Source organism: Peromyscus eremicus, chromosome 6, assembly GCF_949786415.1.
Source record: "Peromyscus eremicus chromosome 6, PerEre_H2_v1, whole genome shotgun sequence".
NCBI classification, from domain to species: Eukaryota; Metazoa; Chordata; class Mammalia; order Rodentia; family Cricetidae; genus Peromyscus; species Peromyscus eremicus.
In genome coordinates this window covers 64,677,394-64,704,648 of record NC_081421.1, presented here as the reverse complement: position 1 = coordinate 64,704,648, position 27,255 = coordinate 64,677,394, and the positions used below count along the sequence as shown (strand labels likewise).

At 53.1% G+C, this 27,255-nt stretch overlaps 2 protein-coding genes across 2 annotated transcripts in view; both read left to right on the top strand.

The window, feature by feature from the left end:
- Positions 1–4,827, top strand: part of Ints3 (integrator complex subunit 3) — a 46,255-nt gene extending 41,428 nt beyond the window's left edge. Inside the window, exons 23-30 of the mRNA XM_059265758.1 lie at positions 404–479; positions 897–1,010; positions 1,320–1,368; positions 2,409–2,576; positions 3,214–3,314; positions 3,514–3,586; positions 3,751–3,907; positions 4,020–4,827. Coding sequence (XP_059121741.1) covers positions 404–479; positions 897–1,010; positions 1,320–1,368; positions 2,409–2,576; positions 3,214–3,314; positions 3,514–3,586; positions 3,751–3,907; positions 4,020–4,097 — 816 coding nt within the window. The 3' untranslated portion in view covers positions 4,098–4,827. The remainder of the gene's footprint in view (positions 1–403; positions 480–896; positions 1,011–1,319; positions 1,369–2,408; positions 2,577–3,213; positions 3,315–3,513; positions 3,587–3,750; positions 3,908–4,019) is intronic.
- A 1,393-nt stretch (positions 4,828–6,220) lies between these two features.
- Positions 6,221–10,844, top strand: Slc27a3 (solute carrier family 27 member 3). Its single transcript, XM_059264814.1, has 10 exons — positions 6,221–6,982; positions 7,237–7,446; positions 7,636–7,794; positions 8,352–8,476; positions 8,706–8,900; positions 9,003–9,093; positions 9,216–9,414; positions 9,610–9,707; positions 9,811–9,941; positions 10,550–10,844. The coding sequence occupies exons 1-10, from the start codon at positions 6,361–6,363 to the stop codon at positions 10,724–10,726; spliced, it is 2,007 nt and encodes a 668-aa protein (XP_059120797.1). The 5' UTR covers positions 6,221–6,360; the 3' UTR covers positions 10,727–10,844.
- The last annotated feature ends 16,411 nt before the right edge of the window (positions 10,845–27,255 follow it).

Genomic DNA, 27,255 nt, shown 5'->3' with positions numbered 1-27,255 from the left:
CTGGGACTAAAGGCGAGCACCACCACACCCAGCTGAGATTGTAGTTTTGTAGAGTCCCTGTCTGAATGGGGTGGATCTCATTTCTCCTCATGTCCACTCAGTTCCCACTCAGAGAAGGACTTAGAATTGAGACTCCTTCCTGTGCCTTTCCCTCCCCACACTAGGTCAGAGCCCAGCCTCCCAGGGTCTTCTCATTTCAGGCCTGGCTCAGGCCAGACAGATGTGGTTCCTTGCTTTCCTTTGACACCAGGGTGTGGGTAGTTTTTCCATAACAGGCCTGTGTGCTGCAAGCCTGTTGCTGTTGTAGCTGACTCCTTCACCCTTCCAAATCGTGTGTCATCCCTCTCCTCCTGGCCGCTGGCCTCTTTCAGAGCTACTGGGTCTGATGTTTCCTCTTCCATAGCTCCAGGAGCTGGTGTGCCATGTGATGATGGGGAACCTCGTCATGTTTCGGAAAGACTCAGTCCTCAACATACTCAGTAAGTAACCGGGTCTTCAGGTACCTGGAGAGGAAAGGGACGTCAGCCGTGTGTTTACCAGTGACACAAAAGTAGTTCTGGGCATAGAAAATGGAGAGAGAGAGAGAGAGAGAGAGAGAGAGAGAGAGAGAGAGAGAGAGAGAACACCATGCCACCTGATCTCTGTGTCTTGCTCTGTAGCATGGAAAGGTTCCTCACCCTCACATCTCCAGCCCTTGGGTTGCTGGGAATGTTGCAGCCCTCCAAAAGCGGTAGCAGTCGGTGTTATCTGGGAAGAAACAGGATCTAGATTTTAGCTCTATCTGTTTGGGGTGCTACTAGTCAGTGCATCAACCATGTATATATGTGTGAGAGATGGCAGGCAGACAGACAGATAGACAGACAGACAGACAGAAGGGTTTCTTCTGTCTCTTCCAGTTCAGAGCCTGGACTGGGAAACCTTTGAGCAGTACTGTGCCTGGCAGCTCTTCCTGGCCCATAACATCCCCTTGGAGACCATTATCCCTATCCTGCAGCACCTCAAATACAAGGGTGAGTAGGACTGTGGGCTGTGGGCTGGAAGAAGGTGAGGCCTCCAGGCTTCTGAGGTAACCCAGGGCCCCACTCCTCACCACCAAGACGCACGTGTACACTAGTTAGCCCTGCAGGGCCTCCTCTGAGCAGGGCACCAGGCCCCAGCAGCTCCAGACTGAGTGAGGCACTGGTTCTTCCTGGTTCTTGGAACAAGACTGTCTTTCTGTTCCAGTGGTTGTTGGCTAGGGGATAGGAGAAGTACTCACGTACTCACCTGACCTCCTGAAATGATACATTCCCCTGAAAACCCTCTCTCCTCCCCCACAGAACACCCAGAGGCCCTGTCCTGTCTCCTGCTTCAGCTCCGAAGAGAGAAGTGAGTTCCAAACGGGTGGCTCCAGGCCTCAACATTCCAAGGGATACTGAGCTTCGCTCCTTTGGTCCTGCTTTCCTACCATGGCCATCTGCCTGTCCCTGCCCTCCCCTGGCTGACTCACAAATAAGCAGCTCCCTGGGCTGCCCTCAGAAGTGGGAGGTGGGGACCGGACGGCCCTGTTTTCTGCTGCCCCTCTTCCTCCCCACGCTCCTCAGACCGCCACAGGCTCCTCAAAAGGGAAGGTCAGGGGCAAGGGACCATACCTGCCTTCACCACCTGACAGAGAAGAGCCGCTGGCCCCATTGCCCTGCCTGATGGAGGTGTTGGGGAGAGAGGGCAGAGGTCTCCCCCGTCCTCGATCCCTCCTTGGCAGCAGCCTTGGACAGATCCTTGGAACGACCATGTTCCTTTCCCAGCTCTTTTTCTTTCTTTTGTCTGCCTTTGTTGGGGTTTGTTTTTGAGGCAGGGTCTCTTATAGCCCATGCTGGCCTCCACATAGTCCTGTAGCCTGAGGTCACTCTTGGTTCTTCTGCCCCTGCCCTGCAAGTGCTGGGAGTGCAGCTTCCATCTTATTCCTGTCTCGCCTGAGACCTAGAAATGGCTGAAGTGGAAAGTCAGGGAGGGTCCTGTGGGGACTGCAGCTTCCACCCTCCCTTCCGCTCCCCTCAGGCTGGATGTTCAGCTGACCTAAGGTGACAGCAGTACAGGACTGTGGGACTTTGGGGCATCTGTCTAGCATGCTCTGTGTCCCTTTGCTTCCTGGGTCTTCTGCCTGCTCTGGGGGAGTCAGGGCCTCACTCTTGACCTCCATAGGCATGCCTCCTACCACCCCAGAAGTGGGAGAATCTCACTTCTCATCTGGCTTCTTCAGAGAACGAAACCAGGAATTCCTTGGCCCAAAGAGAAGGGGTGGAGATGTGAGAGGAGGAAGCCCAGGGGCCAGGAGGCCGGCGTTTGGAGAATCAGCGTCGGCAGGGATGTAGCGGTTCCCAGGCCGGACAGCTATGTGTGCATGGCACCCAGGCTGCTCTCGTTCGCAGGCCCAGCGAGGAGATGGTGAAGATGGTGCTGAGCAGGCCCTGCCATCCTGACGACCAGTTCACCACCAGCATCTTGAGGCACTGGTGCATGAAGCACGATGAGCTGCTGGCAGAGCACATCAAGGCCCTGCTCATCAAGAACAACAGCCTTCCGCGCAAGAGGCAGAGGTGGGGCGCCGCCCCGCACACACCTGGGCACCTCCCCACACACACCTGGGCGCCGCCCCACACACACCTGGGCACCTGCCCACACACACCTGGGCGCCGCCCCACACACACCAGGGCACCACCCCGCACACACCTGGGCACCTGCCCACACACACCTGGGCGCCGCCCCACACACACCAGGGCACCGCCCCGCACACACCTGGGCACCTCCCCGCACACACCTGGGCGCCGCCGCCGCACACACCAGGGCACCGCCCCACACACACCTGGGCGCCACCCCACACACACCAGGGCACCGCCCCGCACACACCTGGGCGCCGCCCCGCACACACCTGGGCATCTGCCCACACACACCTGGGCGCCGCCCCACACACACCTGGGCGCCGCCCCGCACACACCTGGGCACCGCAGTAGCTCTTCACCAGGGCAGGCTGCGGTCGGGGACTGCTGCCCGGGGCTGGTGGCTTGCTGATGCTATACCAGCCTGGTTTGTGGGTGACCTCCAATACAGGACCGTCACTGAGTCTCACAAGTGCACACCCCCTGAGCCCTCCCCAGCCCTGTGTCCTTGAGGACTGCTGTGACCTAAGGAGGGCTGGTGGAGTGGACATGTTTGACTCCCTGTCTCGGCATGCAGCCTCAGGAGCTCTAGCAGCAAGCTGGCCCAGCTGACCCTGGAGCAGATCCTGGAGCACCTGGACAACCTGAGACTCAACCTAGCCAACACCAAGCAAAACTGTATGCTGCCCCTTCCCTGCTCCCTTCCTCTTCGGCCATTTTGCGGGAGGTGCTGCCCTGGTTCAAATCCCCTCCAGCCAGTCAGGGGGCAGGGATGAGATATCCAGACCACGGTTCAAACCCACAGAAGAAACGACTTGATGCTGTGTAGTAAGCTTCCGGACACACTAACTGTGCTTCCCTCCTCTCGCTTCTGTAGTTTTTAGCCAGACACCAATCCTGCAGGCGCTGCAGCATGTCCAGGCGAGCTGTGACGAGGCCCACAAGATGAAGTGAGCCCCTTCTTTGGGAAATGGTGGGGAGGAGAGGGCTGCTGGGGACATAGGCTTACTGACCAGCAAGATCCTGGGTTTGAGAAACAGACTAGGTCAGCTACTGAGAACACAGAGGGAGGGGCCGGGCAGGATGCCCATCTCAGGAAGCCTGCTCCTCTTAGGTTCAGCGACCTCTTCTCCCTGGCGGAGGAATACGAGGACTCTTCCACTAAGCCACCCAAGAGCCGGAGGAAGGCCGCCCTGTCCAGCCCTCGAAGTCGAAAGAATACTGCCCAGCCCCCCAATGCTGAAGAAGAGTCGGGTTCCAGCAGTGCCTCGGTGAGAGCCATAGCCAGTGTGCAGGAGGAGGGCGTGATAGGCACAGGTAGGGTGTGGCCAGCCACTGCCTAGATGAGTAATCGCCTTCTCCCCCCCCCCCCATTTCTTCCAGGAGGAAGAAGATACGAAGCCTAAGCCCACCAAACGAAAACGAAAAGGTTCCTCTGCTGTGGGTTCTGACAGTGACTGAGGCCTGGTGCTCCCACCCCGCCCCAGCCTGAGAGACGCAAGGGTGTACCCTTCCTAGCCCCCCTCACTTGGGGTAGGATCGAGCTGCTTCCTGTGGCCCAGCCTGAGAAACGTCCATGCAGCCCCCCCCCCCCCCATCCCAGGGCCTGCAGCTCTTTGCTCCTCTCGACTGCTGCTCCCACGGGTAGGGTTCTCACAGCAGCCAGAGCTGTGCAGACCAGATCATGGCGAAAGTCCTTAGCCTTTGGCTCCTCCCCCAGTCTCCAAAGAGCCGTTTGGACAGAGAAGGGAGTGATCAAGAGGCCGCTGGACAGAGAAGCAGGATGACAGCAGACGCTGCAGGAATGGGCGTTCCTCCTGCTTCCCTTCAGTCTGCATTCTCTGTACAGACTTGTAGTCTGTGGACGGTGGTCTATACGCCAGTGTGAAATGGGCATCTGACCTGGGGTGGGCAGTGCCCATCTGGGCAGATGCCACAGCCTTCAGAAAAGAACCTGATGACAGCGTGAGAGCCTCTTGCTGCGCCTGGGATGCTTGGGTTGGCCCAACATTGACACTTCAAGCTGAGCCAGAGCCTAGGGGAGTCCCAGAGGCAAGTTCCTCAGAACTGTCAAATGGCCTGATTTCTGTGGTTCTGTTTTTGCTTTTTCTTTTGGCAAAGATAATCGAGTTTTAAAATTGTTTTTAAGTGATAATGAAACAAGCCAGAGCATCTTTTGTGCTTGAGTTGATATCTGTGTTCATCCTATGTGTAAGTGCCTCTGTTTAGTTTGATGCCTTTACTTGTGCCTCCCCCCACGCCCAACACAATGTCTACAGGAGGGATTGGCTACCCTTCCCGCTAAAAGTGTGAGTCAGGCATCTGACCTTTTCCTCCACTCAGAAGCTGATGTTGGCACCATGTCCCCGCAGGCTGGCCTTGCCCATTGCCTCTCAGGAACTTCATCTTTCAGAGGGTGCCAGGGGAGACGGCTCAGTAGATCCAGCTCTTGCCACACAAGTGTGAGGACCAGAGTTCTGACCCCTGAACCCATGTAAATGGCATGTGGATGTGGTGGTCTGTCTGTGATCCCAGTGCTCAGAAGGCAGGAAGGTGGCTAGCTAGTTACTAACATTGGTGAACTCAGGGCTTGGTTGAGAGACCCACCTCATTGAGTGAGATGGAGGATCTTGACCTCCACTCTGGGCCTTCCCACCTGTGAATACTCATGTGCACAACTCCAGATCGTTCAAAAGCTAGTATTTGTCCTCTGCTTTATTAAGCATGCTTTGTAAGGGGTTGGCAGGAAAGGATGCTCAACGTTGAGGTTTGAAGGAGAGAGGATGCAGTTCTAATACCAGAGATAGGAGACCCTCTTAGTCTGGCTGCAGCAGAGAAGCAGCCCGGGCTTTGCTTTTAGTTCCCTTAACATTCGACGCCTCGCTGAGGAGAGGCATGAAGATGGTGCTTATACTTCCTTGATTCTGCCTAGACATCTGACTCTTCAGAGAATCCATGCTCCTTGAAAGCCACTACTTTTAAAAATCTAAACCACCAGAGGCCTCTCTTTCTTCCTCTTCCCATCCCCAGTTTCCATGCACCTATTAAAACCAGGATGGGAAGCATTTGCTGGCTGGTCCCAATTATTGTATCCTTGCCTAAAATGAAGGGCCTCCCTCCAAAAATCTGGCAGTCTGGCCTCCACCTTTCCCCTACTTAACTCTCAGGACCCCACCCATTCCCTGGGGTTGCTACTGCTGCTGCTAGCTGGAGGCCGCACAGCACATGGATCTGGCTGTCCTGCCCGGACTTGCAGACCCGAACGGGCCAGGGGCCAAATTCTTCAGACTCCTTGGAAAGAGAGCAATCTTACCATCCCACGACGGGTGATAAAGAACCACCAAAGGAAAGAATGACAGATGCGCCCTGGCTCCTGGACCAGGACTCCTTCAGCCAGCCAATAGCTTAGCCGGCCCTGAAAACGCACCTCTGTAGGGATGAGGGTAGGGCACCTCTTCAGACTGCAGGCTGCTGGCCACCAGCAGTCAAATTCCAAAGCGTGTGCGCCTAGGGCGGGGCCTGGTCTGTGGGGAGGGCCGGGCCGCCCCCCACTCCTGGCTCCCGCGCCACACCACAGAGGCTGGGTGGGAAGGGCGGGTGCCAGCGCACGCGCGCCACGATCCCAGGGACTAACGTTCTCGGAGCCTGACCAAGATCAGTGTTTCAGGAGGGACCACCCGGAGTGTATGCGAGCGGCCAGGGCGGACCAGAGGAAGAGGGCACCATGGCGGCCCTCTTGCTACTGCTGCCCCTACTCTTGCTGCTGCCTCTGCTGCTGAAGCTGGACCTCTGGCCTCAGCTGCGCTGGCTGCTGGCCGACGTGGCCTTCACAGTGCGCGCCCTCCGCTGCAAAAGGGCCCTTCGAGATCGCGCGCTGGCCGCCGCGGCCGCAGACCCGGAGAGCCCCGAGGGCGGCTGCAGCCTGGCCTGGCGCCTCGCGCACCTGGCCCGGGAGCGTCCGGCACACACCTTCCTCATTCACGGAGCCCGGCGCTTCAGCTACGCGGACGCAGAGCGCGAGAGCAACCGGGCTGCTCGCGCCTTCTTGCAGGCACGCGGCTGGGCCGGGGACCGCGGCGGCCCGGGCACTAGCAGCACCGAGGAAGGCGCACGCGCGGCGCCTGCCGCCCGAGACTCCGCGGCGGGAGGAGGGACGACCGCACCCCCTCTGGCACCCGGGGCGACTGTGGCGCTGCTGCTCCCCGCGGGCCCGGAATTCCTATGGCTTTGGTTCGGACTGGCCAAAGCCGGCCTGCGCACGGCCTTCGTGCCCACCGCCCTACGCCGAGGGCCCCTGCTGCACTGCCTCCGCAGCTGCGGTGCCAGCGCGATGGTGCTGGCTCCAGGTAAGGCTGCCGCGCCAGAAGGGGCGTGTCTGGTCCCGGAACCCAAGTGCAGAAGTGAGTAGGAATAAGAGGCCCTGGGTTTGGGAAGGGATTGGTGCCGAACCCAAAGGATTCCCAGGCCGTGGGATTACAGGTCCCAGGCGCGATATGGGACACCCGTAGTGCCGCCCTCACCCTAGAGCATTTCACAGGGACAGAGAGCAGGCTTTAGGGTCGCTGGAGAGCCATGAAGCTGCATTTGCCCATCCCTGTAGAGTTCCTGGAGTCCTTGGAGCCCGACCTGCCGGCCCTGAGAGCCATGGGGCTCCACCTGTGGGCGACGGGCCCTGAAACTCATCTTGCTGGAATCAGCAATGTGATGTCTGAGGCAGCAGCCCAAGTGGATGAGCCAGTGCCTGGGTACCTCTCGGCCCCCCAGAGCATAATGGACACCTGCCTGTACATCTTCACCTCTGGCACTACTGGTGAGGACAGACACTGAGGCAGAGGGTGGCAAGGTCTGCGGACAGGACTGGGGCCTCTTAAACTTCCAGGTCACTCTGGACACCATCCCAGGCACAGCTTCTCTCCTGCCACTCCCCAAACTACCCACGTCCCCGGGACATAGAGCTCAGACCCTTCATCTGACCGTCCCCCCTCTTGCCACCCTTCAGGCCTGCCCAAGGCTGCTCGCATCAGTCACCTGAAGGTCCTGCAGTGCCAGGGGTTCTACCAGCTGTGTGGCGTCCACCAGAAGGATGTGATCTACCTCGCGCTCCCACTGTACCACATGTCTGGCTCCCTGCTGGGCATTGTGGGCTGCTTGGGCATTGGTCAGTCTTCCCCATATACTCCTCTGGCACGGTGGTTCCCAACCTCCCTAGTGCTGTGACCCTTGAATACAGTTCCCCATGCTGTGGTGACCCCCACCCCCAGCCATCAAATTATTGCATTGCTACTTCATAACTGTAATTCTGCTACTGTTAGGAATCGTGATGTAACTATCTGATGTGTGACTCACTGGCTAAGAGCCACGGCTTCAGCAAGTGCGGAAGTACCTTCGATGCCTGCCTTGGCGGGGAGGTGTCCTGAGTCCTAGGCAGAGGGAGGCGGTCCCTACGGTAGAAACTCCTGGTGTATAGTAGGAAACATTACCCACTCAGGGCCACAGGCTGAGCAGGTAGGGAGGCTGCAGAGTTCACAGACTCTAGACTTCAGGGAGACAACGGAGAAGGGTCGTATCGATCCAGAAAGGAATATTAGCCTTGCCAAACACAAGTGAGAAAGGATTCTCCACCGCAGCCTCCTAAAGACACGACTCCAGCAGGTCCTTCCCAGGGAGCAGAGGTGGTGAGGGTCATCTCTTGATCTTCCCTCCCTTTCCTGGAAGGGGCCACGGTGGTGCTGAAGGCCAGGTTCTCAGCTAGCCAGTTCTGGGAAGATTGCCAGAAGCACGGAGTGACAGTGTTCCAGTACATTGGAGAGCTGTGCCGATACCTCGTCAACCAGCCCCCGGTGAGTAGGCTTCAGAGCCGGCCAGACAGCAGGCGACACTGAGACCATCATCTGGAAGCTGGAGAGAAGAAATAGTACCGTGCCAGTAGCCCACAGCTGAACAGGCCCTCCGACACCTAGGGAGGGAGCGCACGGTGGGCGGAGGTCCTGGGGAATGAGCAACAGAACTTCCCCCTGGGGATCTGGAAGCTTGATATTGCAGTGTGTGCCCCTCTCCCACTCATCCCAGAGCCAGGCAGAGCATGGCCACAAGGTCCGGCTGGCAGTGGGCAGCGGGCTGCGCCCCGACACCTGGGAGCGTTTTGTGCAGCGCTTTGGACCTCTGCAGATACTGGAGACATACGGAATGACTGAGGGCAACGTGGCTACGTTCAACTACACGGGACAGCCGGGGGCGGTGGGGCGCGCTTCCTGGCTTTACAAGGTGAGAGGCAGGAAGAGCATGAGCACCCCTGGAGCAGCAGGGGGATAGTGAGAAAGGATGCTCCTGAAGCTGGTGACCCAGTGTGGCTCTCCCCTTCCCCAGCACGTCTTCCCCTTCTCCCTGATTCGATACGATGTCATGACAGGGGAGCCTATTCGGAATGCCCAGGGGCATTGTGTGGCCACATCTCCAGGTTTGTGCGTGGGTTGGGATGAAGCTGGCAGACAAGGTTTGGACTTGGCGACTGAGGTGGGGTGGGGCCTAGAGGTCCGGGTGACATTGGGTAACCCACCCGTGACCCCAGAATTTTTCCAGGTGAGCCAGGGCTACTGGTGGCCCCGGTAAGCCAGCAGTCCCCCTTTCTGGGCTATGCTGGGGCTCCAGAACTGGCCCAGGGGAAGCTGCTGAAGGATGTCTTCCAGCCTGGGGACGTTTTCTTCAATACCGGGGACCTCTTGGTCTGTGATAAGCAAGACTTTCTTCACTTCCATGATCGCACCGGAGACACCTTCAGGTATCTGTAACTTGCCGATCTTCCCAGACTTTCAAACTCAGCGACTCAAACCTCAGAGACCCAACTCGATGCTCTTCCCACCTCATCCCAAGTCCAACCCCGTCTCTCTCTCTCAGGCTTTGTCAGCAGCATTATCCCCTAGCCTCTCTATCTCCTCAGCAATATTATCTCCATTTCTCTCTGCTCTCCCAACAGGTGGAAGGGGGAGAATGTGGCCACAACTGAAGTGGCTGAGGTCCTCGAGGCCCTGGACTTCCTTCAGGAGGTGAACGTCTATGGAGTCACGGTGCCAGGTGCTTAGGCATGGAAGGTGGGGAGTCGTCTAGCCCGGTACCCCACATAGTAGTGCTCAGGCACTAGGACTAGAAGGGCTTATGTATCTCCCACACCCACCAGGGCATGAAGGCCGGGCTGGCATGGCAGCCTTGGCCCTGCGGCCTCCGCAGGCTTTGGACCTTGTGCAGCTCTACGCCCATGTTTCTGAGAACTTGCCACCTTATGCCCGACCTCGATTCCTCAGGCTCCAGGTAACCGGCCACTCCTGGCCCAACCCCTTACCCATGTATCTGCAGGTGTTAGTGGTCCCCTAACTCTACAAAGGGACCCAACGTAAGACACTCCGTGAAGAGAAAGGACACTTCCCTCTGCTAGACATATGCTTCTCATTCCCCCTTTTTTATCTTTTGTGTGTGTGAATATGTGCATGCTCGGGTGTGTCCATGTGAATATGGAGGCAGAGGACAGCCTTGGGAGTCATCCTCAGGAATGCCAGCCACCTCCTTTGAGGCAGGGTCTCTTCTTGGCTTGTAGGCTTACCAGTTAGGGTAGACTGGTCAGTGAACCTCAGAGATGCTCCCGACTCCACCTTCCCCCAGCAGTCCTTACAGGTTCTGGTGACTGAATCCAGGTCTTCATGCTTGCATGGAAAGCTCTTTGCTGAGTGGGCTGTCTCCCTTCTTACCCCGCGTTCTTCAGGCCTGGCTCACGCTTTTCTCTGTTGCTACCTCCTCTTAATTTTACATGATGTCCCCTTCCCTCATACCTGCCCCTGACCAGAGTTCAGGCAACTCTCCTGAACTAAGTGGACAGATTCCTTTTCCTCCAACTCCCTTTGAAAACACCCTTCTCTCCCCAGGAGTCTTTGGCCACTACCGAGACCTTCAAACAGCAGAAGGTTAGGATGGCGAATGAGGGCTTTGACCCCAGTGCGCTGTCTGACCCTCTCTATGTTCTGGACCAGGATGCGGGTGCCTACCTGCCCCTCACACCTGCCCGGTACAGGGCCCTCCTATCTGGAGACCTTAGAATCTGAGACCTTCCACTTAAGGGAGGGGCGCTGGGGGTACAGGCCAGCATGGCTGTACCAGGGGTTTTCGGGTATCTTTTGTATATGGAGTCATTATTATTTTGTAATAAACAGCTGGAGCTTATCTGGCTCATCTCTGTGTGTCTGTGGGGCTGCATTCCCATGGAGCCACGGGCTCCACATTCCTGTCCTGACCTGTGTGACCCTGAGCTGTGGCTGATTCTTTCTGATAACCACATCTGACCCTGGTTGGTCCTGGAGGAACCCTGGCGGTTGATGTTTGTGCTCCTGAGTGTTTGTTTACACTGCTGGGTCTCAGGAGCTGTAGGATCCCAAAGGATTGCCTCCCATGGCAGAAGCAGATGGAAGCGCTCAGAAACACTGCCGCCCCACCGCCCCGCCCTCCCCATCCCGCGGCCTGCTCACACCTCACCACAGCCTTATGTGTGGCTGGTCCTGAGGAAGTCTCAACCATGGAAAACAAATGTGGGCAGGCTGGGGAAGGAGGTCCCGTGATCTAGAGAAGCCGGTCAGGGGAAGGGGGCCCTCAGCCTCAAGACTCCGTGTCTCTGTTCCTGGTCACCCACTTCAAGAAGGGGAAATTTGACTTCCACAGTCCCTCAGCAGGGGGTTCTGAGAATCTACACGCGGAACAGGGATGCTGGGAAACAGAGAGAGGGCTCTCCTTGTCTCCTGAAGGAGGAATTTGGAAAGTTCACCATCTGGAAAGGTGGTCTCCCAGGAACCAGGGTGCCTCTGTTTGGAGCTGGGGCTCCTTTTGTTTTCTCTCTCCTCCTCACCCGCTCCCCAACATGAGCGGTGAGAAACACCCATCGACGGGTGGGGAGGGCTCGGTGGGGAGGGCTCGGTGGGGAGGGCTCGGTGGGGAGGGCTCGGTGGCGAGGGCTCGATGGGGAGGGCTCGGTGGGGAGGGCTCGGTGGGGAGGGCTCGGTGGGGAGGGCTCGGTGGGGAGGGCTCAGTGGCTAAGAGCGCCGGCTGCTGGTGCTGCTAAGTTCTCAGCACATCCCTCAGGCAGCTCACAACTGTGTGTGACACCAGTTCCGAGGAACCAACACCCTCTTCTGGCCTCTGTGGGCACATGAAGGCATATGCACATAAAATTTTAAACAAGAAGAGTTATCTAGTTATTTCGTTTTTGGTTTTTTTCGAGACAGGGTTTCTCTGTGTAGCTTTGCGCCTTTCCTAGAACTCACTCTGTAGCCCAGGCTGGCCTCGAACTCACAGAGATCCGCCTGCCTCTGCCTCCCAAGTGCTAGTTATTTGTATAAAGGAAAGAAACACGCCTCGCCTCCAAAGCTTGGACCCCTACCGCCAGCCCTCTTGATATCCAAGCCTGCATCCCACCCCATGTTCACCAGCAAGCTCTGTTCAGCCTCCCTGAAGATAGAGCCCGCTCTAACCGGGATGGCGTCAGCACCCACACACTGACTGATTCGTTAGGAACTGGGCTCACTGCTAAAGAGTACCACAGTGAGGGAAGCCCGGGTGGGGTGGGTGGGCAGAGGTGCCAGCTGGCTAACAGCAGCCGCTCTGTGGCAGCCTCTACCACCTCTGCCCAGGTCTTCCCGGCCCAAGAGCTGAGTGGACACCTCTTCCCTTTGGAATCACGGACCCAAATGTGCACTGTCTGCTGCTAGCCACACGAGAGAGAGGTTGAAGTACGGTTAGTCAAAAGTGGGATCTGCTGTAAATATGCAATATGCATACAATACATACCACATGAAAAATCTAGGACACAAATTCGTTAATAGTTGTTTTATAGTCAAGGAAAGTGATGTACACTGGTATTCCCAACCCCTGGGAGAATCACTCCCAGGAGTTTGAGGCCAGCTTGGGAAACAGCAGAAACCCATCTCAAAAACAATAGGGGGTTGGGAGTTTGGCTCAGTGAGTAGAGTGTTTGCCTAGCTTGCAGGAAACCCAGGGTTGATGCTCAGCACCACATAAACCATAAGGCCCGCTGTGGTGGCACATGCCTGTGATCCTAGCACTCAGGAGGCAGAGGCAAGATCTGAAGTCTGTCATCCTTGGCGAAAGAGTGAGTTCAGGTCCAGCTTAGGCTACATAAGACCCCTTTTCAAAAAAAATAAATAGAATGTTTTTACGTTATATGTTGCTTACATGAGGAGATACAATCTTGACTATATGGAGTTAAAACCTTAATACAGCATTGCTACTTTAGAATTACACAGCTCACTTGCTCTCTCTCGATCTTCCAAATCATTCAGTTTATTCAGCGTGTCTCCTGTTTTTCACATTATGGCTCACGCATTTCTACTGAACGGTGCTGGCCTAAACGCTGACCCCAGACTTCACTCTGTAGTAAAACATTAGCTGTGAGTGCAGGATGCCTGTGCTTAACCACAGACTAGGAAGAAGGCTGACCCAGGGGCGGACTCTGGCACTCTGTCCCCGAGTCGTGGGACCAGCTACTGCTCAGCTCTGTCTCAGAGGCTGCAACTACTGATACAAGGGGAAAGCTTGAAAGCAGGCCTTACTGTTTTCTAGTGGGGGAGGCCCTTCATACAGACTCTTACGTGTAGCCCAGTTGGTCTTAAACTCACTGTGTAGTCCAGGCTGGCCTTGAACCTCCCTGCCTCAGGCTGACTTAATTCAAAAGAATTAGATTTTCCTACAAAAAAAAAAAAAAGTTGAAACAAAAGTAGGATTACGAGATAACTGCAGAATTTGCAGGCTGGTGCCCTTTTATCAGGGGACGGTCAGCCTCCCCGAGAAGCCACAGTGGAAAGAATCACAGCGTGCGCCGTCTTTTCTTTTCTTTTCTTTCTTTCTTTCTTTCTTTCTTTCTTTCTTTCTTTCTTTCTTTCTTTCTCTCTTTCTCTCTTTCTTTTTTTTTTAAATTTACTGGAGCAGAAGCAAAGCCACAGTGTACGTGTGGAGGTCAGAGGACAACTTACTGAAGTCCATTTTCTCCTTCTGCCATATTGGTCTTGGATATCAAACTTGGGTCATCCAGCTAGGCAACCGGTGCCTTTTTCAGCCAAGCCATCTCGCTGGTCTCCCAGTACTGTGGCTGTGAAGTCTTTTCCGGAACACTTAAGGCCAGGAGGGAGGAAGGGCACCCCATCCCAAGGCAGGAATCCGAAAAGTGTGATCTCTGTTTTTTTTCCTGGAATGCACACAAAAAGTTTTTTGTTTTCTGTTTTTTTGTTTTTTCCAGAGCTGAGGACCAAACCCAGGGCCTTGCACTTGCTAGGCAAGTGCTCTACCACTGAGCTAAATCCCCAGCCCCACAAAAAGTTTTTATATTTTTAGGTGATTGAGAAAAATAAAAAAATATATAAGATTCTAGGAGTTCAATTTTCAATGTCTCTAAGCAAAGACACAGCCACCTCCACGTTTTTGTAATTGCCTGGAAATGCTTCTGCGCCGCACAGGACTAAGACCTCAGGGTTGCAAAGCTGCACCATTTGTAAGTGGCCTTGACATTCTCCTAGTTCCTGGGCCGCGTCTCTCCAGTCTCTCCAGAAGATTTTGGTCACCCGGGACTCCACCTAGTCCGACCTGCCCAGCGCAAGCCCAGGCTCACTGCGCAAGCGCACACAGTGGCAGGAAGGCTGGAGAAGTCCTCTTGCTCCGTGCTCCATGGAGCAAGCTACTCCTCTGACTTCTGTGAAGCTTCCCCTCCCCTAGTTGGCCCAGAAGCTGAGCAAGGAATGGAGGGGCGGGACCCAAACACCTGGCATCTCTTCCCTAGGTCTTTAGGGACTAAAGATGCAGGCTCACCATTTCTCTGGGCGTGAGGTGGCCCCGCGGGCCTCAGGAATGTACGCAAGTTTCACAGGTGTCAGCTAGCATGCCCAGCTTAGACATTTTATATAAGTGAGATCATAGACTTTGTGATCTTTTATATATTTTTCACTTAGCATATTTTATTTTATTTCATTTACTTATTATTATTGTTGTTGTTGTTGTTGAGACAGAGTTTCTCTGTGTAGCCCTGGCTGTCCTGGAACTCACTCTGTAGCCTAGGCTGGCCTTGAACTCATAGAGATTCCCCTGCCTCTGCCTCCCAAGTGCTGGGATTAAAGACATGTGCCACCACTGCCTGGTTTCACTTAGCGTATTTTAGATTGATGTATCCATGTTTCATTCCACTTTATAGATAAATATTGCTGTACCCAGAGTCTCCCAAAGACCACCAAGATGCAAAAGCAGAGTCTTTGTATTGTTAGGAGTTGACTCAGGACTCTGCCTGATGCAGCAGCAGAACAGGAGAGACCCTGAGTAACAATGAGGCAGGGTTTTTAAAGCGAGGGGGGCTTGAGGTCCACAGACTACATAGGAACAGACTCAGGATTGGTTTATGTGAGTGGCAATCATGTTAGTAACTTTTAATTGGCCAGGGTTAGTTGGGGGTTACAGTTTTCCATCTGGGGGCAGGCCTGGACAAGTCCCAGGCTTTGTCCTTGAGCTACCCTGGGAGGCTGGCCTAGCAGGTACTGACTGTGGGGGCTGACTCAGTGACCCAGGCTTTCACACTGACCCATGCACGTAGCTCTAAGTTGGTGAAGGGTCCCAGACAGTAAACATCTGGCTGAACTTTGAGCAGTCAGAGTACGTGCAGAAAGGGAGCTACTGCAAGGACTATGTGTTTTGTTCATGGCCCTCCCAGACACTGCTTGCTCAAGTCTCAGGAAACTGAAATTGAGGCCTGAACTCTGAAAAGACTAAGCAACCTGTTATATATTTCTCTCTCTCTCTCTCTCTCTCTCTCTCTCTCTCTCTCTCTCTCTCTCACTCTCTCTCTCTCTCTCTCTCTCTCTGTGTGTGTGTGTGTGTGTGTGTGTGTGTAGACAGGATCTCATGTAGCCCAGGCTGTCCTTGAACTTACCATACAGGGAGTTGAGCATGACCTTAAACTTCTGATCCTCCTGCATCCACTTCCTGAGTACTAGGATTATAGGCACAAGCCACCTTGCTGCACTTACAAAGTCCTTGGCATCCAATGCAAGGCCTTTGTGCGTGCCAGGTGGGCACTCCGCTAGGCACTCTCTGCTAGGCACACTCCACTAGGCACACTCCTAGGCACTCTCCTAGGCACTCTCCACTAGGCACTCTCCTAGGCATTCTCCACTAGGCACTCTCCTAGGCACTCTCCACTAGGCACTCTCCACTAGGCACTCTCCACTAGGCACACTCCACTAGGCACACTCCACTAGGCACTCTCCACTAGGCACACTCCACTAGGCACACTCCACTAGGCACTCTCCACTAGGCACTCTCCACTAGGCACACTCAGCCTGCCTCCCTCCTGCTGATGCTTCCTCTCCTCCTCCACATAAGGAACTGCCTTTGCTGTCAGGACCATGAGGAGACAAGGCTTTAGTTTGGGGTTTTGTGTTTTAGTCCCAGGGTTTTGCTCTAGTAGACCAGGCTAGCCTTGACTAATGATTCTGGTGTCACATGTAACTCAGGACCTGGGGATTAGGCTTTTGGTCACTGAACTGCAAGAGTGTTTCTTGTTCAAACACAAGCCTACTATTACTTGTACAGTTTGGAAAGCTCCCAGTCACTTTGTGAAATGTTGCAGTTCCTTGTGGGAAAGTGCCTTTATTTATTTGTTTGTTTGTTTGTTTGTTTGTTTGTTTTGGTTTTTCAAGACGGGACTTCCCTGTGTATCCTGGACCTCCCTCTGTAGACCAGGCTGGCCTCGAACTCAGAGATCTGCCTGTCTCCGATTCCCAAGTGCTGAGATTAAAGGTGTGAGCCACCACATCCTGCTTTTTTTTTTTAGATAGGTCTTACTATTTAACCCTGGCCTGAAACTTGTTATGTAGACCAGGCTAGCTCAAACTCAGTGAGCTGCTGGCTTCTGCCTCATGAAAGCTGAGATCGAGGGCAGGTGCCATTCCACCATCATGCCTGGCCATGCTCCGATGTCTGTGTGGATGCTGGGTACAAAACTCAGGCCTCTAAGCCTGAATGATGCACGTTTTATTGTCCCTTCTCTCCAGCCCCTGATTTTGTGTCTTTTGGAGTACCTCAGGCTGGCCTTGAACTCCTGATCCTTCTGTCTTCAATTCCCAAGTGCTAAGATTACATTGTTGCACCATCATGGCTGATGTACCTGTCTTCCTTTCTCCTTCCTCTCCTCCCTCCCCTTTTTCCTTATTTATTGTGATAATCTGCTTTTTTGAAGCACTTGTGTTTCAAAGGGCACTTCATAGACTAGGGAGACGGGCCAGTGGTTAAGAGCCCCGGCTGCTCTTCCAGAGGACTCGGGTTCCATTCTCAGCACCCACGTGGCTTCTTACAACTGTCTGTAATTCCAGTCCCAGGAGATCCCACGCTCCACAGGCACCAGGCATGCATATGGTGCCCAAACATATACTCAAGCAAGACATCCATACATGTGAAGATAAATAAATAAAATGTAAACACCAGATATTTATGGTTGGGGGGGACATTTCTAAAAGCAGGGCTTGGTGGCAAATACATTTAATCCCAGCATTTGGGAGGCAGAAACAAGCTGATCTCTGAGTTCGAGACCAGCCTGGTCTACAGAATGAGCTCCAGGAAAGCCAGGGCTGTTACACAGAGAAACCTTGTCTTGAAAAATAATAAATAATAAATAATAAATAAAAAGATAAACAAAAAATAGGAGAAAAATAAAAAGAAAGCAAGGAAGCCAAGCCCTATGGTCCCATCACTGCAGAGGCAGAAACAAACAGATCCTGAGGTTTACTGACCTAATCAGCGAGAGACCTGATTTCAAAAAAAAAATTACAAGGTGGTAGGTGGCATGTGGTAGTACACACCAATCCCAGCGCCAGGGAGACAGAGGTAGGCAGATCTCTGTGAGTTTGAAGCTAGACTGCTCTACAGAGTGAAAACCTGTTTGAAAAAACCAAAGAAAACAAGGTGAACAGCTCCTGAGCAGCAACGCTTGAAGTTGACCTCTGATCTCTGCATAGGTGCCCACACAGACACAAACCATCTGTAACTCTAGTTCCAGAGAATCCAGGGTCCTCATCTGGTCTCTGTGGGCACTAGGCACACATGTGATGCACACACATGGAAAAACACACACCCCAAAAGGAAAAAGGAATAGAACTCTTGCTTAGCATGTGAGGCCCGAGCGAGTGTATGCGGCGGCGGCGGCGGGTCCCCGGAAAGTATCACTGGAAAGTATCACTGGAAAGGCTAACAAGTGAAGACAGTCGGGCAGCTCTGAGAACGCCCAGCTCCTTGGAGGAAAGGTTGATTCCCAGGTCTGGGAAGTATGTGCCACCAAACAAAGAGAGCGAAGAATGGGCAACCATAAAGAACACGGGGCTCCTGTCTGTCCGCCAGTGGCGCATTTGATTAGAGAATGCCCTGGAAACACAGAGGGTTTTAAAGAGTGTCTTCTGAGAGCGAGACTAAAGTGGGAGGTGCAGCCAGAGAAAAGAGCAGCTAAGGAAAGAACGGAGCCTTGGTCCCTTCTGTGTGAACCTTGGGAGTCACCAGGTTGTCCTAGGTGGTAAGGGACCATTCTTGCTGGTCAGTGGTGGCGCACGCCTTTAATCCCAGCACTCAGGAGGCAGAGGCAGGCGGATCTCTGTGAGTTTGAGGCCAGCCTGGGCTACAGAGTGAGATCCAGGACAGGCACCAAAACTACATGGAGAAAGCCTGTCTCGAAAAACAAAAAACAAAAAACAAAAAACAAAAAAAGAAAAGACCATTCTTCCCTCCCTTCTTTTTTCCCCCATTTCTTTCTTTTCTTTCTTTTTTTTTCCTTTTTTTTTTTTTTTTTTTTTTTGTTTGTTTGTTTGTTTGTTTTTCAAGGCAGGGTTTCTCTGTGTAGTCCAGGTTGTCCCGGAACTCTGTAGACCAGGCTGGCCTCCATGCAGAGATCCCCCTGCCTCTGCCTCCTGAGTATTGTGATTAACCACCACCCAGCCCTTTTTTCCATTTCCATTTGGAAAGTTCTCAAGTGTGAGTGAGTGAGTGTGTGTGTGTGTGTGTGTGTGTGTGTGTGTGTACACATGTATGTGGAGGCAAGAGATCAGCACAGGGCATATTCCTCAATCTCTCTCCACTTTTCTTTGTTTGGAAACAGAATCTCTCTGAACCTGGAGTTCACCCATTCAGGTATTCTGGTTGACCAGTGAGCCACAGATTACCTCCTGCTGCCGGGATCACAGGTGCACATAGCGCTTAGCTTCTATGTGAGCGCTGGAGTCAAGCTTGGGTCCTCACGCTTGTGTGCAAGCAAGCACTCTACCGTCTGAGTCATCTCCCTGGCCCTGGAAAGCTCTTGTTTATGAAAGAATTCCAGGTAAGGGCTGGAGGGATGGCCGTCAGTGGTTAAAAGCACGGGCTGCCCCCGCAGAGGAGCTGGGTTCGATTCTAATTGTGTGATGGCTCCCAACCACCTGTAACTCTAGTTCCGGGGAATCCAATGCCCTCTTCTGGCCTCTGTGAGCACCAGGCATGCAAGTGCACAGACATAATGCAGGCAAAACATCCACACACACATTTTTTCCTTCCTTCCTTCCTTCTTCCCTCCTTCCTTCCTTCCTTCCTTCCTTCCTTCCTTCCTTCTTCCTTCCTTCCTTCCTTCCTTCCTTCCTTCCTTCCTTCCTTCCTTTCTTTTTCTTTTTTGAGACAGGGTCTCTCTATGTAGCCATGGCTGGTCTGGAACTTGCCCTGTAGATCAGGCTGGCCTCAAACTCACAGAGATCCCTGCCTGCCTCCGCCTCCTGAGTGCTGGGATTAAAGGTGTGTGCCACCATGCCTGACATTTTCTCATTAATGTGGGGGGACCTAACTTCCTGTGGGCAGTGCCACCCTGGGCTGGTGGCCCTAGGTGCTGTTAGAAAGTAGACTGAATGAGCCATGAGAAACAAGCCAGAAAGCAACATCACTTGGTGGCCCCTGCATCAGTTTCTGCCTCCAGGTCTCTGCCCTGAGTTCTTAGCCTGGCTTTGCTCAGTAATTGACTTATAACCTATAAGGTAAAAATAAACAAACTCTCTTTCCCCCAAGTTACTCCCCCCTCCCCACCCCCACCCCAAGACAGGGTTTCACTTTGTAGCCCTAGCTGTTCTGGAACTCACTTTGAAGACCAGGCTGGCCTCGAACTCACAGAGATCTGCTTGCCACTGCCTCACGAATGCTAAAGGTATGGGCCACCACCACCTGATAAGTCTTTTCTATTAAATACTATAAAATGTGTTAAGGACAAAGAATTAAAATCTTTTTTCTTTTTTTTTTTTTTTTTGGTTTTTGTTTTTGTTTTTCGAGACAGAGTTTCTCTGTGTAGCTTTGCACCTTTCCTGGATCTCGTTCTGTAGACCAGGCTGGCCTCGAACTCACAAAGATTCACCTGCCTCTGCCTCCCAAGTGCTGGGATTAAAGGTGTGTGCCACCACCACCCGGCCAAGAATTAAAATCTTTAATCGGACTGGAGAGATGCTGGTCCAGAGGTCCTGAACTCAATTCCCAGCAACCACATGGTGGCTCACAACCATCTGTAATGAGATCTGGCGCCCTCTTCTGGCCTGCAGGCAGACATGCAAGCAGAACACTATATGCATAATAAATAAATCTTAAAAAAAAAACCTTTTATCTTCCCTACCTTGTAAGACTTTATGCAAGTGTTTTAGCCCTCCCCAGCCAATAAAACCCTTATTTACACAAACACAGACTGCTCTGTCCTAGGAATCGATGGCCTGAAGCTGTGACTCTTTCTCTCCTTCGTTCCCTCTGTGCCAATTCTTTTTAGACCAGCCAACTGAACAAGACTGTGCGGTCGGACCCCAGCCAACAGGAAAAAGACACAGCCACCACCTGAGGGAGAATAAAAACCAAGTGAACTTCCTGTCTAGGTGTGTTCATGCTTCCCCAATTCACGCTCTTGGTCAACAGCAGTGTTTGCTTGTCCAGACACTTCAGCTGAAATGGTAGTCTCTTTCTTTGCAACCCAAACTTATTTCTAGCATCAGGGACCTAAAAGAGCCCCTTACATCCCATCCATAGTCAGCAGCAGGGAGGGAATGCATGCATGCTTATTGCTCAGCCCACTCCCTTCGCTCTCATACAAGCCAGGACCCCAGCCCAGGGAATGGTGCTGCCCACAGTGGGCTGTCCTCCCACATCCATCAACACAATCACGATAATCTCACAGACAGCCAGAAAGCAACCTAACTAAACAATCCCTCAACGAGACTCTTCCCAAGCGATTCTAGATTGTGACAAGTTAACAATTAAAATGAACTACTACAGGGACTTAGGCTAGCTCTCCTGGTTGCTCTGAGTTTGTAGGCCCCTCTGGGGTGTGGTGATATTTTGTCTGTACTCTAACAAATAAAATTTGCCTGAAGATCAGAGGACAGAGCCAGACACTAGATTAAACATAGAGGCCAGGCAGTGGTGGCACACACCTTTAACCCCAGCACTCGGTGTTAGAATTCCTAGCCACTCCCCCATGACTGCAAATATGCCAGCAAGATGCTTAGTCATCCCAGGGCCTTAAGTCCTACATAATCTATGCACATGAGCATGTTCGGGGGAGGGGGGACCTATACAAAGTGAGTTCCACCTATCCCTCCCCTCTCTTCCTGCACGATCTTTCCATAGGCCTAAGAACCCCCTTCTACTTCCTTCCCTTAATAAACTCTTAGAGTGGGGTTTGTTTTACCTCGTGGCTTTTCTCACACAGTAAACAGCACCGCTTAATGAACGACATTGTGCCGCTTAATAACACTCGGGAGGCAGAGATCCATTTGGCAATGACAGACCCACCTCTCTAGGAACCCCTCTTACTCTTTGGGGAGCTCTGTTTTTAGGAAGGAGGCTGGAGTTCAGGGGATAGGGATCCCGTAGATACAAATAGCAACTTTCAAACCAGCTCCCTTTGAGTCCCAGGCTCACTGGGTGGCAGGCAGCCCCACTTTTTGCTTGGTTTAGGTGGCCAGTCCAGTCTGGGATTGGAGGCCTTGGCTTCTTTCTTCTCTTTAGGGTGGGGCCAGTGGAGGTCCCCAACGTTCAGTGGCTGGCGACCTCCTGCCCCCCATGGCTCAATTCCATTGTCCCAGTGAAAACAGAACAGCTTTGGGAAGTGACTATGAATGGTGAGAGGCTGCTGGGCCTGCGGCTGGGCTAACGCGATAAAGTAGTCATCTCCCCCGACCCCCAGGCCCTAGCTCAGAACCTGAGGCATCAGCTCTGCTCAGAGATTTGGGGTTTGGCATTCCTACTCAAGGCCCCTAAAGCCACCACTGACTAGGCCTTGGGTGCTCAGAGATGGACTCGTGGAGCAGGTACCCCAGTTCTGCCTAGAACTTCACTCTCATTGGGTCATCTGAGGGGAGCAGGAGGGGGGTCTGAGGCTCTGGAGACTGAGAAAGGGGCAGGTGTGACCACTGCAACATTTCCCTGTTCTCACGCCCCCCCCCATTCTTCCTGCCCCAAATGTTTCTATGTGAGAGGCCAAGGCAGTGGGGTAAGGGGTATGGGGGGGACCAGGACAAAAAACAGAGAGAGGCCTAGCCTCCAGAGGACACAGGACAGAGGAAGGACAGCAGCCTTAGCCCCTGACCCTAGAACTTGACTCCCAAGAATCTGGGAGCCCCAAATGAAGGTCAGAGGCACCGCACTGTGCACCTAAGTGTTGGTGGGAATGCTGAAGGCCCAGGGGCCCCAGGCGAGGGCAGAAACCTACAAGTGTGGGGTTGAGAGGGCAGGGCCTGGTATAAGGCTGGGGTTGGGGGAGGCACTAGGGGTCCAGGCAACCTGGATCTAGCAGGATCTGAGAGGAAAGTTGGGTGAAGGTGGTAGGCAATAGTGGGAAGGGAGATGTAGAGGTGGGCAGGTGGGCCAAGGATGGGAGGAAGGAGTGAAGGAGGAGGCAGCAGAAGCAGGGTGCCCTGAAGGCCTGCTGCACAGAGGCTGTGGGAGCCAGCTAGGGGACCAGGGCCTTGTGGAAGCACGAACTCACAGAGACATTCTCTGGAAGCACGAACTCACAGAGACATTCTTAAGGCCCCAAGGGCTGGAAGGTGAGCTGAAGGGTCATATGGCTAGCACTTAGGGCCTAAGATGGGGAAGAATATTCCTAGCAGAGGCGTGGGTCTGTAGGCCTCTCAAAGGCTGCTGCTGCCCGCCCATCGGTCCCACCCCACTTGCAGGCTGGGTAATGGGTTGTGATGTTTGTGGAGGGGTGTCTGTGCACGTGGCTTCAGAGCTCTGTCATGCTCCTGGGCTTCTGAGGTGGGTGACTGTGGACCTGTGCTTCTGTACTTGACTTTGAATCGGCAGAAGCATCTCCTAGTGACGGATTATCTGTGGCTTCTTTGACGATGAATGTGGTCTGCTCCCTGGAGTGAGATAGGCTGTAAGGGTGTGATTTCTAGTACAGGTGTGTATTGTGGAATACAACAAATTACATTTGTTTATGTTGCAGAATATTACTTTAACTGTGTAAAGGTGTGTTACATTTGTTTATGCTGCATTTGTTTAACTATCTAAAGATGTGTTGTTGTTTCACCTTGCCTGCCCAAGGCGCCTGATTGGTCTAATGAGAAGCTGAACAGCCAATAGCTAGGCAGGAGAGGGATAGGTGGGGCTAGTGGGCAGAGGGAATAAATAGGAGGAATTTAGGCTGGGGGGGGCGGGGGAGGGAAAGGGAAAGAGGGGGACACACAAAATGAAGGAAAGGTAAAAATCCCTGTGGCAAAATGTAGAGATAAAGAGATAAAGAGAAACAGGTTAATTTTTTTTTGTTTTGTTTTGTTTTTTCGAGACAGGGTTTCTCTGTGTAGCTTTGCGCCTTTCCTGGGACTCACTTGGTAGCCCAGGCTGGCCTCGAACTCACAGAGATCTGCCTGGCTCTGCCTCCCGAGTGCTGGGATTAAAGGCGTGCGCCACCACTGCCTGGCGAAACAGGTTAATTTAAGTTAAAGAAAAACAAAACAAAAATACAAAAGACCCGAGCATAAGCTAAGGCTGAGCATTCATAAGTAATAAGAAGTCTCCATGTCATGATTTGGGGGCTGGCGGTCTGGGAAAGCCTGCTACAGGTGTGTGCTGTGTGAGCCTGAGCAGGTTCCTTCCCTATTCAGAGGCTGATCTAGTTTCAGGAGGGGCGAAGGGAGAGCCAGGAGTCCTGGGAAGCTGACCTTATGGGTAGACAGGCAGACAGGGAAAGGAGGAGGTGTCTCCATTGTCTCCCGGGAACACAATAGCCATGCCTCAGCCCCTAACCTCTCTATTGTATCTGTCCCAGCCCTGTCCTGTTGCCAGGGCTCAGCTGAATGAGGCCATCAATCAGGCCTGTCAGACATCAGCTCTGGTGACCAACTGTGGGACAGCAGCCAGCTCTGATAACAACCAGGCCGCGCTCTCCCTCCCAGCTCCACCCTTGGTACCTAGATCCCTCGAAGTCAACTTCTGTCCCTTGGTCCCACCCTCAGGCACAGAATTAGTCAAAGATGAGAGGAGGCCCTAGGTTCAGCAGTACTTGACTGTCCCTACAGGCCGTTCTACAGGTTCTGAGCTGCCCTTCATGTGGGAGTCAAGGGACTCGGTGGCCATGTGGGAGCCCCTGCTGGAGCTGCCCTGCCTGGTGGCAGTAGACTGGGCTGGCCTTGGCCAGTGACAGCAGGGCCACCCTGATGTCAAATGACTACCTGCCTAGGATCTCCTGCCCTCCCATGAACACCCGCTGTAAAACCCAAGACCACTGTCAGGGACTGATGAGCCAGCAGGCCTGTGCTCAGCCGGAAAGTGCTGGGACTGCTATGGGGACAGAGGATGAGAAGACATGGCAGCACCCAAGAGGGTACCCACATGGCGCAGAGGTACCCACAGTAGACCTGGGCAGGAAGAGCTCAGCCACTAGACTTGCCTTGGGCACTTTTGAGATGGCTCAGCAGTTAAGAGTGCTTCTGTTCCTCCAGAGAACCTGAGTTCAAGGCCCAGCATCTACATGAAGCAGCTCACCTATAGCCCTGGCCTCATAGTCAGTGTGTGGCTGAGGCTGGCCTTGCATTTCTGATCCTCCCCAATTCTCCCTCTAGAGTGCTGGATTAGAGGTTTGGGCCACCACATCTGGTCTATGTTACAGGTTTGCGCCACCACATCTGGTTTATGCAATACTGAGGACTGAATCCAGAGCTTTGTGCAAGTTAGGCAAGCACTCTACTGTAGTAGACTATTATTTTAAGATGTGTTACATTTGTTTATGCTGTGGCACATTTGTTGAATGATGCAAAGATGTGTTGCATTCTTTTATGCTGCATTTGTTTAACTCCGTGAAGCTGTGTTACTTTGCCTGTCTAAAACACCTGATGGTCTAATAAAGAGCTGAACCACTAAGAGCGAGGCAGGAGAAAGGATAGACGGGGCCGGCAGGCAGAGAGAATAGATAGAAGGAGAAATCTGGGAGGAAAAAAAAGAGCAAGAGAACAAGGAGAGGAGAATGCCAGGGGCCAGCCATGGGGTAAGAGTGAAAGTAAGATATACAGAAGTAAGAGAAAGGTAATACCCAGAGGCAAAAGAGAGATGGGATAGTTTAAAGTTAAGAAAAGCTGGCTAGAAACAAGCCAAGCTAAGGCCGGGCATTCATAAGTAATAATAAGCCTTCGTGATATTTATTTGGGAGCCAGGTGGTGGGCCCCCCAAAAGAGCAAAGAGCCAGAAGAGTAAGAGAGCAAAAACAAGCAACAACACTCTACCAATTCCACATCCCTAAGCTCCATAATTTCATCTAAACAAGAACTGAAAAAAAAAAAAAAAGAATGGGTGTGTAATGTGTCCAACTTAGATTATGTTTGACTTCATACCAACACAATTGTGATATGTAATTTTTTTTAAATCAAGGAGCAAGGAATGGCTATAATCCCAGGACTTTGGAGGTTGAGGAAGGACTTCCAGTCCAGTTGGCTTGGCTACAAACCAAGGAATTGTAATGAAGGAAAACCAAGTGTTTAGAGTCCACCAAAGTCACGGACAGGTGACTCTCTGATTGGGTAGTGATGAGCAATAGAAAGTGGCAGGTGTGGCTGAGCCCAGGTCTACTGTGTGGATGCTCACACACCACCCAACCCCTATCTCTATCCCACTCCACCAAGGTCCAGGTTGTCCACAGTGAAGCAGAGCGGTGCTAGCCGCTTCAAATGTCTGCCTAATGGTCCATTTCCTGCAGCACAGTGGTGCAGTCCCGGCCATCACTGGCCACTACTGAGCAGAAGCCGGGAGTGTGCTGTCTGGTAGGCTGGGGGCAGGGTGCGGACTGGGGATTTGTGACTTCTGTGTCCTCTGGGTCACACTGCTGTCTGGTGGAATCCTCCACATTACCAGTGTGAGCCAGGCGGTTGTGATCACCTACCACTGTAGGGCATAAAATGTGACCAGCATCTGCACTATCCAGGGTGCCCATCTGCCCCTGGCTAAGGACCAGGGTGGGCTCTGGGCACAGGGAGAGTGTGTCTAGCTGGTTGTTTGTGAAAAGATGCTTTGGAATTCTGAGCATCTTACTTTCTGCACAGGCCAGAGGGATCCTGCTCCTTCCTGTTGCTCCCTAGAGCTCAGCACCTGCTAGAAGTACAATGGGAAGCAGGCCTGGGCTTGGGCAAGGGATGGCCAGGGCCTTTCTGGGTTAGGCTGGGTCAAGCTAGGTGTCGGAGGGTGAACAGAAAAAGGCAGATGGAGGTCAGCGAGGCAGAAGGGCAAACGCCCAGGACAGAAGAGCAGGGAGTGTGCAGGTAGCAGAGATGCCGACTCCAGAAATGGGTGCTGAGAAAGGCAAGGCCCAGAATGGGGTTCATACTGGATCCAGAGGACAGTAGGTGCTCTCAGGGAGGTGGGGAGAGGGCTCAGTCAGCCTGTATGAGTTCTTGCGTCTGCAGCTATGTGTGCACTAGGGAGTGCCTCCTGAGGGTGAGGATGAAAAGCTTTGTAACTGAGAGGAAACAGCCTGGGTGGTCAAGTGGGGCGGGAGATTTCGTTTCCTGAGTGAAGGCTGCAACAGCCTCTGAGGACACCAAGAGAGGCAGGACATGCGGGTGCTGTTGGTGTTGGTGAGTGGAGTCATGCCTTAATCGGCCACTAGAGGGTTCCTAGGTATAACTAAGCCGGCATGGGCCGGAGACCCTAGGCTCCAGGGCAGAGGCGCTCATTGAAGTCTCCCCAAAGGATGCATAAACTGAAAAAATTTAAAAAGAGACTGGGCGGTGGTGGTGCACACCTTTAGTCCCAGCACACGGGAGGCAGAGGCCGACGGATCTCTAAGTACGAGGCCAGCCTGGGCTACAGAGCAAGTTCCAGGACAGCCAGGGCTGTTACCCAGTGAAACCCTACCTCAAAAACAAAACAAAAGGAATAAGAAAAAAGAAAGAGAAAGAAAGAGGAAGAAAGGAAGAAAGAGGGAGTAAGAAAGAAAGAGGAAAAGAAAAGAAAGAAATCCTAACTCTTCCCGTTGTGTTGAGGAAGAGGGGCCTGTGCAGGTCAACATCTCTCCTCCCGGACGGATGTTTTAGGAGTGGACTTGGAGTGCCCATTCCCT

Coding starts and splice junctions, on each gene's coding strand:
- Slc27a3 (XM_059264814.1), top strand. CDS start 6,361: ATGGCGGCCCTCTTGCTACTGCTGCCCCTACTCTTGCTGCTGCCTCTG. Junction 9,708..9,810: donor CTATGGAGTCACGGTGCCAG/GTGCTTAGGCAT, acceptor CACACCCACCAG/GGCATGAAGGCCGGGCTGGC. Junction 9,942..10,549: donor CTCGATTCCTCAGGCTCCAG/GTAACCGGCCAC, acceptor TTCTCTCCCCAG/GAGTCTTTGGCCACTACCGA.